Raw genomic sequence first — 13,282 nt, 5'->3', positions numbered from 1 at the left:
CCCCCCCCCCCTTTTTTTTTTTTTCCCCGGGGTGCCACGCCGTCATCCTAGTCCAAGATGTTCTCCATAGAGCGAGATCAGGCACCCAGTTCTCTGGTAACCCATGCTAAGGGGCAGACTAGTAATCGAGCCCGGCGGATCATGTATCCATTGCCCGATAGGAAGTACTATAGGTGAGGATTTCACAACGATCGCGCGGTCGTTGCTTACCATAATTGGAAAACATAATTGCTTTTTCAAGGGCATCTTAATTTCGGTTACTCGGCATGGCAACGCCCCTTTCGACTGGTCAAGCTCCTAACCTCTGCAGGCAACGCGAACGATGGATGGCTGAGAATAATTCCTCCCAGTAGATGATTGGAAGGCTTGTCGTGAAATTAAAGGATCGTAGCCCAGTCCGCGTCGTCAACTTAGCATAACAGGGGCCTGTGACAGCCATGGTATGTAGGAACCAGCTAGACATCAGTGTCTTCTTTTCCCCAGATTCATGACTTACCCTCTTTTGGAGGAAAGGAGAGGAGGAGAAAAAGTAACCATCTGGCGCAATAAGGGTATCGAGGTCCCCCGAATCTGCGGTCGCAAATGGAAAAATTATTGCTTGGCATTGGCTCCCGATATGCTTGAAGAGCCATTGAGATAGATAATTAAAGTAACTGAAGATAGACCTGCTGCATAAGGGAATTTCCGTAGCGGAGCCGTCTGTAAGTAACGCGGTCCGCGCATTATTGCCAATGTATGTATTATTTTGACCCGGAAAAGCATGGGCACGTTGGGGAAGCGTGTCCTTGACGATCTTCACCTGAAACAGCGTCAAAGGAAGAGAGAGAGAGAGAGAGAGAGAGAGAGTCACAGAGACAGGTATCTGCTGTGGCAGTGCATGATCAGTCCTCTGGAGCAATCAACCACGTTTGCCCACGTCCGTTCGATCTCAGTCCATGCTCCAAACGGCCACCCCTTCCCTTCCGTCCGTCAATACGGTAGCAGACAAGCCGGTCTAGACTCGTGACGAAGCTTTCAACCTTGATCGCCAAGCTCTGATGTTGGCGTTTCAGCACTTGCCCCTTCTTTCGTGGTTCACACGCCCGGTGACGTTTACCACTGCCATGATGAGGGCCTTCCCTACCCCATAGTTCACTTAGCCTTATTGGACCCAGAAATTGCATACCCAAAAAAAAAATGCTTCTCGGCTGATGCGCCCGATGTACTACCCTACCTGTCGGTCATGGGTTCCCCAGAATGTCCATTCCGTATCCAATTCTGTCCTAACCCGGCCCCAGTCTTACTTCAGATCCCAGTTTCTGCTCCCCGTGATCATCGGCAATCCAGCCTCTTCTGGGGCGATGGTCCGTGAATCTAATTTTGTAGTTCCCGTCATTGCAATGGCTTGACGAAGGTGACGGTTAAAGGATATGCAGGGCAGAGCCCCATCTCACCATGTGGCTGACCTAAAAGAGGTCCGGACAAAGTAAATGAAGATAATCATCGGGGCTGTCCAACTGAACGGTTAGAGAGACGAAGCCCAAAAATGCAATCAGGCCGATGATCCCCATCTCTGCGTCACTCACCTGCAATCGAATCATTTCGTCTATTCCAAGCCAAGACATCGTATAGACTTCTTTCTATTCTTATATCACAAACACCGGGTCTCTTTGTAAGCAGTTTGCGCGAGATACCTCTCGCGAAGTATATATAAAGTCGCCATCCTTCCGTTTTGTTTTTCTTTTTACTTTTCTCCCTCAGCACATGTCATCAAGGCAGCCGCAGCATCGAATATCACATACAGAAAGACCTGCCGTTTCCACCAACTGACTCAGTGGATGAACTTTGAACCTGTTATCGATTAAGACACTCCGCGGAAGAAAAAAAAAAAAAAAAAAAGAACATACCTCAGAACGATCTTCTCTCGAGCTACATACAAACGAGCCGTCTTTTGGCAACACACCTGCACGGTTCCCTAGCGATATATTTTCTGATACAGATAATCTGAGCTTGGATCTTACCGATAATGTCTTCTGGAAGCAAACAGCCCACCCAGTAAGGCTTCTTGTTCATTTGCATGGAGTTTACCCTTCTGACTTGCTGTGCTCTCAGGATGGTTACGAACGGCATGAACAAGGGCCTCAGTGCTGGAGTCCTGAGCCATGTACCGGACGGAAGCAGCGGCAGCGTGGTCGATCGATTCTCACAGTCGCCCGCGGCGGATGAGCCTTACTTTGCTCGTGCGCGAATGCAAGACCGGTCTGATCATGTATCACGACTTTCAAGCCAACTTGATGCGACAGATGAAATCCTGAGAAAATGAAAGCTCTATTCTAAATTCCAACCACGACCAAGAAATGCAGGATCCCGAAGGGACCACAAAGGGTGTTCTATGTACAAGTCTATTAGATTGTATAATCATGACAGAACCCCAGTCCACCGAACTATACCAAGGGCACATACTCGGGACAAACGACAGGCCCTTCAGGCCAAAGGGAACGGACGGTTTTTCCTGTCAAATAGTCCAGCTGCGAGACAGCTATCAATGTAACACCTCCATTAAGGCTTGTGCTACGTCGTCGTATTTTGTACTCGGGAATTCGTGCCCCGCATTGAAGTATTTAAATTCCACGTTTCCTTGAAGAGCCGAAGTAGCATCTGGGACGAGTTCGTCCTTGACGATAATCGAGTCATGCTCGCCACACATAATAAGTACCTTATCACTTGGAAGCCCATTGTTACGCTGCTCTTCAGGTGAAAGCTTGCTCTGAGCAGATAGGAATCCCCCAAGGCGCTCCCACGATTTCTGTTGGCGCTGTTGCAATATCGGGCCATGTCTCATGCTTGACATGAAAGCATGGACGAAGCCAGCGTGATGATTCACCTGCCATTTAACAGCCCCGGGCACAGTTACATGCGGGTACGCCCGAGACAGCAGTTGAGTGGTGGTACCATTCTGCGAGGGAAGTTCCTCGGTCAATGCATCTGCAGCGCTGATCTTCTCATTTTTGGGCTTCGGGGTTGTTAGTGGGCCTGCACGGAGACGACGGCCGACAAGAAACCCTAGAACACGTTCAGGGATGAGACCGCGGGAATAAAGAAGACGTGACTGAAAGCTGATTTGAGAGTCGCGAAGCAATCCGGCCGGGGCAAGTAAAACCAGTGAAGAAAGTAGCTGAGGGAAGAACGATGCAAAGGACGCAGCTATGCCGCCTCCTAAGGAGTAGCCAACCAGACAAAATTTACCAGAGCCGATTCCTGTCCAGGAAACTGAAGACGTGTTCAAGGCAAGCAATATTTGAGTCGCAAAGAGTCGATCATCTTGAGGGAGGTCAGACGGACAATCAGAGTAGCCTCTTCCAAACCTGGTAATAGTTCATCAGAAAATAGAGCCATAGAATACATCTTCTGTTGAAGGTTCTGATAGAACTACTAATAGGCACTAGATCGGTCCACTTACAAGTCGAACAGCATAACTCGACAGCCTTGCTCTGCCAAAGCATGCGCCACTCCGCCTAGGGCAATGCAAGGCGTTGTGATCCCGTGGACGAACAACACTTTGGGCCCATCAACTGGGCCCCATTCATACACCCGCATCGATCCATATGGAGTCGATACATCACGCGCTCCCGGGAGTACATCGGTTGGCAATGGAATCTCACCATTTTCCGTCTCCGACCGGGAGGACGAGACAACCGCTCGGGGGCAACGGAGTACAGATTCTTGCGGACACTTGTCGGAGAGAAAGGAACGCAGCAAGAGCCCCACCGTTAATGAGGCCCCTGTCGCAGCCAGCAGGGAAAGTCGAACTCGGTCATCCGCAAAGGAATCGCGGAGAACGTCGACGGTCTGGCTAACCCACACCATGATGAGATGAAAGGGTTCCGTTTTATGCTCTAGTATGATTTATGATTTTATATGTATGTGTATGTGTATGTGTATGTGTATGTCTATCGTCGTCTATATCGGGTTAACAACAAAAATCAAGAGTGATGAAGAAGAAAGGAAGTCCCGACGGTTGCTGATCATCTAATCTTTCTCAGTGGGGCTGCCGAGGTTGCCCTTGGGGGGCCCGAGGCCGGCAACAATGTTTTATACAACTAACACGATCTGGCTCCCAACAAATACCGTATATGAAGAGTAAGATCTGTGGATCAGTGAATTTATCGGGTAAAAGGATATAGGGCCATTGAAGGATTATCAACTAGCTGTACTGTACCCGTACAATATAAATCCAATACGAAAAGAATTTTAGCCTGGCGCTAGAGCATAACCATAATATACCGGCATGGCTGAATAGATTGAATTGCATGCACAATAGCTGTAATTCTTCTCTTTGCCCTCTAAGCGAGCACACCAGGTGGCGCGGACGGAATATTCCGTCCGTTCACCTTACCGGTTAAATCCTATAGACACTTCTCTATATGACAGCCGCCGAAATATCAGGCAGAAGATATAGATTGGGAAACGATCTGCAAGGTACCATACCACCCCACATCCAATGCTGCCTCAGCGTGCTCCTGTCCGTTGGAAGGAACTTCTGTCCGGTTCACCGTGGCCGTCAGGCAGTCAATCATATTCCTTCGGATATGGGGGTTCAACATATATGTGTATTACAGGCAATTTACCGGAGATCCCGGCTTGCATACTATCCCATGTATGTACATGCATACCGAAACTGGCACGGCGTTGAAGACCGAGAGTTGTCAGTCTATCTATTCCAAAGAACCAGATTCTGCAACTGTGCCTTGATCAAAAATGCTAGAAGGGATCATAGCGGAGCCTATCGATGACAAGTACACTTGACATTGGTTAGATTAAAGTGATAGATTGCAGTCGTCACGATACGTCAATTTCCCCGGGCGCCATCTGACAGCCACAATTCCACGAACAACAGTGCCGGCATGTCAACGGCGCCGCCAGGCTTGATCCCATTGATGGATCTTCTGCCCCGCATTCCGAAGATCGGCAGGGCTTAACAGGAACCTTTAATGATGAGCCAATCCTTCATCTAAACACCCAACGCTTCAGATTCTGCATGGCGACCAATCAGTGCACATCATGCCACCTCGTTATCGCCCCGGGTTCTAGGGAGTTTTGTCGTACCTATAGGCTTCCAAAACAGGGTTTGGGCTGAGATATGGTGTACTAAAATCGGATTGAGTTTGCCACGAGCGCCGGCAAAGGATGGATGGCCGGAGAAGCCATACTCCCAAAGCAGAAGATCCATAGCGGCATATGGCACATGTTCTGTATGGCTCTCCTGGCCCCCTAACCATATCGAGCTCATAGGACCTCCGTGGATAGTTCTGGTTAGTATCTTTTGGTCGGAAGTTCGACCGGAAATGCATGTGCTGGTTGCTCTCCTGGCTGGCACTCTTCGAAATTAGAAGGGGAGATGAACATTCCCCCTTCCCTTGATTCTCCAATAAGAACTGTTGAGGGTATCGGCTATTGCAATATTCGGAGCATGCTCCGTTATTCTCTCAGATCAACTACGGTTGTAAGCAAATAGGCCACAAGGGTCCATTAAGCCTAAGTCATGGGTGCCCTAGGATCCACTCTTGGCGAGCTATGCTTCAACAGCATTGTGCTCATGTGAGTACGGCGGTTTCTGGCTGTCTTTAGAATGGCATGGCTTCTCAATCTCTTTGAAACAGTAATTTCAGCGGCATGGCGGTCCGTTGCACCGACTAGTGTGGATAGGGCTTCATGCTCGAAATTTTCCGAAATGAGTGCCGGGACACTCCACTCATGATTTTTGACGCCGGGGAGGCTGTATAAAGAGTAGACCCCTCCTGCTCAAGACCAGAGTATCACATCTGCAGGACAGTCAACAATAACATTGATTCCAACGTCCATCCCTCTTTCTTTCTATAAGTTTTCCGCGATGCATCAACGCGCACTTCTCTTCTCTGTCTTTTGGGCTGCCGTGCAAGCCCAGCAGGCTGGGACTTTGAAAGCGGAAACCCGCCCTGCATTGACCTGGCAGAAGTGTACTGAAGGTGGCAGCTGCACGGAGCAGAAAGGCTCTGTTGTGCTTGATTCCAACTGGCGTTGGTTGCACTCTATTGATGGCTCTAATAACTGCTACACTGGCAATACTGTGAGTCCGCATCTAAGCAACTGTCCCAAAAAGACATACACACCCGGCTGACTGAATCAACTCGCAGTGGGATGCAAGCCTCTGCCCCGACAACGAAGCCTGCGCTACGAACTGCGCTCTGGATGGAGCTGATTACGAGGGCACCTATGGTGTTACCACCAGCGGCAATGCTCTGTCCCTCAAGTTTGTCACCGGTTCCAATGTCGGCTCCCGTCTGTACTTAATGGCGGACGACGACAAGTCATACCAGACGTTCAACCTATTGAACTCTGAGTTCACCTTTGATGTTGACGCCTCCCAGCTGCCTTGTGGCTTGAATGGCGCCGTGTACTTCGTTGCCATGGACGCCGACGGCGGTGTAGGGAATTACCCATCCAACAAGGCCGGCGCCAAGTATGGAACTGGCTATTGTGACTCGCAGTGCCCACGAGACTTGAAATTTATCAACGGCAAGGTATGAAACCCTGTTTTGATCCTTTCTGCAAAAGATAGTAACAGTGTAAACTAGGCCAACGTGGAAGGATGGAAGCCTTCCGACAGTGACAAGAATGCCGGTGTCGGCGGTCACGGTTCGTGCTGCCCCGAGATGGACATTTGGGAGGCAAACAGCATCTCTACGGCTTACACACCTCATCCTTGCGATAGTACGAAGCAAACTATGTGTGAAGGTGATGCGTGCGGGGGAACCTACTCCGGGGACCGTTACGCAGGAACTTGCGACCCTGATGGATGTGACTTCAATGCTTACCGCATGGGCAATGATTCTTTCTATGGCCCTGGTAAACTTGTCGACAGTTCTTCCAAGGTTACCGTTGTGACCCAATTTATTGCGGAATCTGGTGTCTTGTCGGAGATTAAGCGCTTCTACGTGCAGAACGGAAAGGTTATCGCCAATGCTGCATCAAACGTTGAAGGTGTCACCGGTAACTCGATTACCTCTAACTTCTGCACTGCTCAGAAGAAGGCCTTCGGCGACGATGACATCTTCCAGAAGCATGGAGGTCTTAAGGCTATGGGCGAGGCCTTGTCTTCCATGGTGCTCACTCTCAGTGTATGGGACGACCACTATGCCAGCATGATGTGGTTGGACAGCAGCTACCCTGAAGAAGCTGATGCTACCAAGGCAGGTGTCGCCCGTGGTACCTGCAAGGCACATGTTGGAGACCCTGAGAAGGTCGAGTCACAGCATGGTGATGCCACGGTGACTTACTCTAACATCAAGTTCGGACCGATCGGCTCTACTTTCGACGCCCCTGCTTAAGTGTCAAAAGTTGGAGGCACCAAAATCAAACCCCGAATCATTGGGAAGGTTGAGAGAGAACATGTATATAGCATGGGAGAAGTTGTTGTAGATAGAGAGGCCCGAGCAAAGTCAATGTGTCAATACATTGTCTTGGTTCTCCCGAGCAAGAACCGGTCCTTTCTCATGGATATCATTTGATTTGAGTTGAGTGTGTTATTCTCATTCTTTTCTGCTGTACCCAATTAGGACAAATTGATGAGACAGAGTACTGCAGTTTTTTGGGAGCAAAAATCAGTGGAGATTTTATTGCAGAGAGCATAGTATGTTGCTAGAAGAACAAAGTTAAAAGTAGTTAAAAGGTAATTGATTAACGAATTAGTTAACTTATGTTAACTAGTTTAACTAATATTAATTAACTTAAATAAAACGGAAGATCCATCGGCCCGCACATTCCTAACCAGGAAATCGATCCGAGCTTTATCCAAGAGCTTTGCTCCGAAAGACAGTGTCCTTGCATTTCATTTCCCTCATTGTATCGCCATGTTTGACACTGTCTGCACGTTACCGCTTTCTGCGGATTTATTCACACAGGCCATACATCCCAAGGAGCCAATTGTCTCTGTTGGCCTTTCCTCCGGCCACGTTGAAACTTTCCGTCTTCCGTCAGAGGAAATTGACAGCGACGACGATCAGGCGTCGACTTCCTCCTCCCGAAATGGCCGGGGACATATTGATACGATGTGGCGCACGAGAAGGCACAAGGGCAGCTGCCGGTGCTTAGCGTTCGGAATTGAGGGAGAGTCTTTGTACTCCGCCGGAACTGATGGTTTGGTGAAAGCTGCAAAGGCAGAGACGGGCGTGGTAGAGAACAAGATCGCAATTCCCCCGGCCAAAGATGGGTGAGTTGTAAGCCATGCTACATGGCAGATATACTATCTTTGTTTACGTGCTCTGTTTTGTTCCAACTGTATTAACTCGCCTTTCTTGCAGCTCTGTTGATGCCCCCACTGTCATCCATGCTCTTTCTCCCCAGACTCTCCTTCTCGCTACTGACTCAAGCGCCCTGCATCTATATGACCTCCGCCTTCCATTCTCCCGCGTCTCAGCCCGGCCACAGCAGTCCCACCACCCTCATGATGATTACATCTCGTCCATTACTCCATTACCTGCCTCGGATACCAGTACCTCTGGGTTTAGCAAACAATGGGTGTCGACCGGCGGTACTACATTGGCAGTGACGGATCTACGACGGGGAGTTCTAGTGCGCAGTGAGGATCAGGAGGAAGAATTAGTGAGCTCGGTGTATGTTCGCGGTTTGCCCTCGACCGGGACAAGCCGCGGCGAGAAGGTGGTGGTGGGTAATTCTGGTGGGGTCTTGACCCTTTGGGAAAAAGGTGCTTGGGATGATCAAGACGAACGCATCTATGTCCAGCGAAGCGGCGGTGAAGGAGAGTCTCTCGAGACCCTCACGATGGTTCCTGATGAGCTCGGAAAGGGCAAGACGGTCGCGGTTGGTCTTGGAAGCGGTACTATCAAATTTGTGAGGTTTGGCCCTAACAAGGTCGTGTCGGAGGTTGTGCACGATGAAACGGAGGGCGTTGTCGGTCTAGGCTTTGATGTAGAAGGTCGCATGGTCAGTGGTGGTGGGCAAGTGGTCAAGGTTTGGCATGAAGCTGTCGGAAACAGCTCTGGTGTCGGTGAAAAGCATATGCTTGGAGGTAGTGATGATGATAGCGATGATGACGACTCCGAGGATAGCGATAGAGGGAGTCAGCAAGCCGACAAGCGGAAGAAACGCAAGAAGGGCAAGGGCAAGGCTCGCACCGGCGGTCAGCACGTCATGGCGTTCCATGATCTCGAGTGATTGGTTCTCTAAGGAAATTGAATTAGCAGGAGGGAAAATCCAGAAATGAACAGCACGGTAAGGATGCATAGCGTGAAGGAGTTCTCCAAGGAAAGTGACCTGACCTTCGTCAAAATCGGTGGTATGTAACTTAGTTTAAGCCATTAATATATCCTGTCCATATGGGTAGGTATTCCTCGCACTATTTAAACTGACATCAATCTCAAAGCCACGAATAGTTAGGAATAGATAGACTTGAAACAAATCCATCTAGGTAGTTCAAGAGGACGGGGGATTTCCGATGTGAGGAATGAATTCCATGAAAATCCCTCGGAAATGAAAAAAAGGACCCACGGTTGTTTTCCTTGGTGGGGTGTGGGGAGGATTATTCATGATGATCAAAGCTTCCTCTAAACCTATGAGTCGAGGTACCCTTATACCTTACGCAGGTAGGACAAATCTCAGAAGTACATTTATAGATCTTAATCGATTTGCTTCCTATACACTGGTGGTGACTTCTCTTTCCCCCGGCACAATTCACTATTTAACTCCCAAGTAGCCCATACAATGGACACATTCGAATACAATGCAAATCCTGGGCGAGTCATTTTTGGCAGTGGCACTCTCCAAAAACTCCCCGATGAGATCTCCAGATTAAATCTGAAGGCTCCGCTGGTGCTGTCAACACCGCAGCAAGTTAGCCAGGCGGAGAAGGTTAAGGACATTCTCAAGGGCAAGGTAGCTGGAATCTTCAGTGAGGCTACCATGCACACTCCGACACACGTTACAGAAAGGGCTCTCGAGTATGTAAAGTCTCAGAATGCTGATCTAGTCGTCTCTATCGGCGGAGGAAGCACCATCGGACTAGGCAAAGCGATCAGCATCCGCACGGGGTTGCCTCATATTTGCATTCCTACCACCTACGCCGGAAGTGAAATGACCCCCATCTTAGGTGAGACAGCCGATGGCCTGAAGAAGACTCGTTCTGATCCTCAGATCCTTCCTGGGACTGTTATCTACGATGTCGATCTGACTATGACATTGCCGCCGGCTATGAGTGCTACTAGTGGTGTGAACGCTATTGCTCATGCAGGTAAGTCCTAATGTATCTACTACTGTGCTTGGGATCCTATGGCGTCGAAAGCTCAACGGTTATTGTACCACTAGTCGAAGCACTTTATGCCCGCAACACTAACCCCGTCGTCAACTTGATGGCTGTTGAGGGGACCCGTGCAGTAGCATCGGCCCTTCCAGAGATTGTCGAGAACCCCACATCCCAATCTGCTCGATCTTCGGCTTTGTATGGAGCATGGCTCTGCGGAACATGCCTTGGTAGTGTGGGTATGTCTATTCATCATAAACTATGCCATACGCTCGGGGGCACTTTCAATTTGCCCCATGCAGAGACACATACAGCCGTTCTGCCCCATGCAATCTCTTACAACGCCCCGAAGATTCCAGAGGCGATGAAGAAGCTGGCCGAAGCACTTCCCGATAGCAATGGAGATGCTATCCAGGGTCTAAATGTCTTGCTGTCTAAGTTGAAGGTCAAACGAGGTCTTCAGGCCTTTGGCATGCAGGAGGAGGATATCGATAAGGCAGCGGATATTGCTGTTAGCAACCCCTACTGGAATCCACGGGAGATTGAACGCGCACCCATCCGTGAATTGATCCGGCGTGTTTGGGCAGGAGAACCAGCACGGCCGGATTTGTAACACCATTCATGTCTCATGTAGTTGGGCGGTTATGCCTCCACAGATAGCAAAAAAGAGAAAGAAAGTCAGAAAGTCAGAAAAAAATAATCTTTCTATACTATTGAAGTGGGCATGAACTCGTCTCACGTAAGTTTGACCATGATAATGATATTAGAGAAAAGAAAAAAAGCATCGTAAGTCGTTAATTTACTATGTAGTATATAAGTACCGTACCATGTCACAGTAATTGGTACCCGCACCATTGGCTCTTGATTTAAATTTATGGCGGGGGGAAAGTGGGGGGACTTTGTTCTCTCATTCCAAAAAAAAAAAAAAAAAATTCCACAACAACTTCAAACCCCACCATTTCGACAGTCTTCGCCCTTTGAACACAGTTTACCTTAATTTGGCCCTTATATTGGCAATATCTTCAACTTCTCGAGATGGGTACCGAAATGGAAGCAGCCCCCGTGCTTTCCACCCCCGATGATCGTATTCTTGAGGCCACAGAGCCCGTCGTTTCGCAAGAGACGACTCGTGCCTTGTCGGATGAGGAGCTCTCGATCACCTATGACATTGAACGCACGCTAAAGGAGATCCGGGAGGCTCGGTATAAGCGGATCGCTCTACAGTTCCCTGATGATATGCTTCCGGATGCACCGCGGGTGTTCCAATTGCTCAGTCGCGGTTTAGACAGATGTAGCACGGCCGACAGCAATACAACCCCAGCGCAGAACAACGGAGCAAATACCACTGCAGACTCAGATAATCTAGCTCATTCAGTTTCTCAGCTCGGTGTGGCAGATACAACAGACCCATCGCCGAAATTATACATCTTGGCCGATACATCCTACGGAACTTGCTGCGTCGACGAGGTGGCTGCGGAGCATGTGGATGCCGACGTCGTCATCCATTATGGCCGGTCATGCCTCTCTCCGACATCTAGACTACCAGTGATCTACGTCTTCACACATAAACCTCTTCCCATCGACCCCGTCGTTCGCGCTTTCAAAGAGACCTACCCTGACCCTACCGCGAAGGTCATCCTCGCAGCTGATGTGACCTACACCGATCATACCCCCGCAGTGTACTCGCGGCTTGTGAAGGAAGGTTACTCCAACTTGTTTGCCACGGAGCTGGTCCATGATCCGTCGTCTGCCATCCCCAATCGAACGGTGCCGGAGTCAGTTCGCGAAAGTCCGGAGTCATTATCAGAATGGCAGCTTTTCCACATTTCAGAGCCTCCCACAGCTCTCCTAATGACGCTTGCATCTCGTGTTGCTTCGATTCACATATACCCTACGGATGATTTGACGAGCGAAAACATCAAACCCTTGCCTGCATCGACTGCGATCGCTTTGCGACGTCGGTATGCTATCTTGACCTCCCTCAGCACTGAACCAATCTTTGGGATTTTAGTCAACACCCTCAGTGTTAGGAATTATATGCATATTGTGGATCACGTGAAGCAAAAGATCGCGGAGGCTGGGAAAAAGAGCTATGTCTTTGTGGTGGGGAAGCTCAACGCAGCGAAGGTGGCTAATTTCAGTGAGATCGGTGGCTGGGTAGTCATCGGTTGCTGGGAGAGTTCCTTGGTTGACAGCAAAGACTTTTGGAAACCGGTGATCACCCCGTTTGAGTTGGAACTTGCACTCAAGGGGGATGCCGAGCGGGTCTGGACCGGAGCCTGGCAGAGTGACTTTCAAAGTGTCCTTGATCAACCCATCCAGGAAGCCAAGGACGAAGATGAGACGAATGGTGCGACCGCAGAGGAGGAAGACGATGTGTCGGAATCCGAATCCGCACCTCCCGAGTTCGATTTGCGCACCGGTCGATATGTCTCGCATTCAAGGCCGATGAGGAATTCCGCACCCCGCGTTTCAGCCCCAGTCGATGATGCAGCGTCAGCAGCGAACAGTCCATCTGCTGCTCGAGCGCTAGCCAAACGGGCCAACGGTGATTTAGCCATGATCGGCGGGACTTTCTCCCCAGGGGCGGAATTCCTTCGATCGCAACGGACATGGAAGGGATTGGGGAGTGACTTCGATATTCAATATGAAGAAGAAGACGCTTCGGATAGTACCTTGGTAGTGGAAGGGCGCAAGGGTGTTGCAAGGGGATACACAGTGGGCGATTCAATAAACCGACACTAAACTTCCGGGAGATCCATTGGACTGATAAAGTATATTATATTATGGATATATATTTACCCTATTATTACACCTGAAAATGGAAAGGGGAGGGAATAAAGGGAGATATCATCCTAGATTGATCTAATAGTACAGGACCCTTGATTATCCACGAAAATTAGATCATCTACAGAGTAGTAGAATGAGGATTTAAAATGGTCGCAGAAAAAAGTAAGCCTTTGAGAGTCGACCTATCACATGATGCAAGCGGGCAGTTTGCCGGCCGTA

At 49.4% G+C, this 13,282-nt stretch overlaps 5 protein-coding genes across 5 annotated transcripts; 4 read left to right on the top strand and 1 right to left on the bottom strand.

Annotated features, from left to right (window-relative positions):
- Nucleotides 1–2,005: 2,005 nt before the first annotated feature.
- BDW43DRAFT_316576 (uncharacterized protein) lies at nucleotides 2,006–2,302 on the top strand (the record flags this gene model as incomplete). Its single annotated transcript, XM_032048324.1, has 2 exons — nucleotides 2,006–2,034; nucleotides 2,092–2,302. 2 exons carry the CDS (start codon nucleotides 2,006–2,008, stop codon nucleotides 2,300–2,302), a joined length of 240 nt encoding a protein of 79 aa, XP_031894617.1.
- Nucleotides 2,303–2,346: 44 nt separating this feature from the next.
- On the bottom strand, nucleotides 2,347–3,933 carry BDW43DRAFT_293423 (Alpha/Beta hydrolase protein). The gene is made up of 2 exons (XM_032043826.1): nucleotides 3,440–3,933; nucleotides 2,347–3,344 (listed from the first exon to the last, which is right to left on the bottom strand). The coding sequence occupies exons 1-2, from the start codon at nucleotides 3,844–3,846 to the stop codon at nucleotides 2,522–2,524; spliced, it is 1,230 nt and encodes a 409-aa protein (XP_031894616.1). The 5' UTR covers nucleotides 3,847–3,933; the 3' UTR covers nucleotides 2,347–2,521.
- Nucleotides 3,934–5,869: 1,936 nt separating this feature from the next.
- On the top strand, nucleotides 5,870–7,346 carry BDW43DRAFT_316574 (glycoside hydrolase family 7 protein; the record flags this gene model as incomplete). Its single annotated transcript, XM_032048323.1, has 3 exons — nucleotides 5,870–6,085; nucleotides 6,153–6,539; nucleotides 6,594–7,346. The coding sequence occupies 3 exons, from the start codon at nucleotides 5,870–5,872 to the stop codon at nucleotides 7,344–7,346; spliced, it is 1,356 nt and encodes a 451-aa protein (XP_031894615.1).
- Nucleotides 7,347–7,828: 482 nt separating this feature from the next.
- BDW43DRAFT_238231 (WD repeat-containing protein jip5) lies at nucleotides 7,829–9,630 on the top strand. Its single transcript, XM_032039633.1, has 2 exons — nucleotides 7,829–8,227; nucleotides 8,319–9,630. Exons 1-2 carry the CDS (start codon nucleotides 7,869–7,871, stop codon nucleotides 9,190–9,192), a joined length of 1,233 nt encoding a protein of 410 aa, XP_031894614.1. The 5' UTR covers nucleotides 7,829–7,868; the 3' UTR covers nucleotides 9,193–9,630.
- A 108-nt stretch (nucleotides 9,631–9,738) lies between these two features.
- On the top strand, nucleotides 9,739–13,018 carry BDW43DRAFT_304416 (uncharacterized protein; the record flags this gene model as incomplete). The annotated part of the gene is made up of 3 exons (XM_032045595.1): nucleotides 9,739–10,264; nucleotides 10,339–10,850; nucleotides 11,309–13,018. The coding sequence occupies 3 exons, from the start codon at nucleotides 9,739–9,741 to the stop codon at nucleotides 13,016–13,018; spliced, it is 2,748 nt and encodes a 915-aa protein (XP_031894613.1).
- Between the last annotated feature and the right edge of the window lie 264 nt (nucleotides 13,019–13,282).

The sequence above is a fragment of the Aspergillus alliaceus genome (assembly GCF_009176365.1).
Source record: "Aspergillus alliaceus strain CBS 536.65 unplaced genomic scaffold BDW43scaffold_77, whole genome shotgun sequence".
NCBI classification, from domain to species: domain Eukaryota; kingdom Fungi; phylum Ascomycota; class Eurotiomycetes; order Eurotiales; family Aspergillaceae; genus Aspergillus; species Aspergillus alliaceus.
This window is presented reverse-complemented; position numbering and strand designations above follow the sequence as displayed.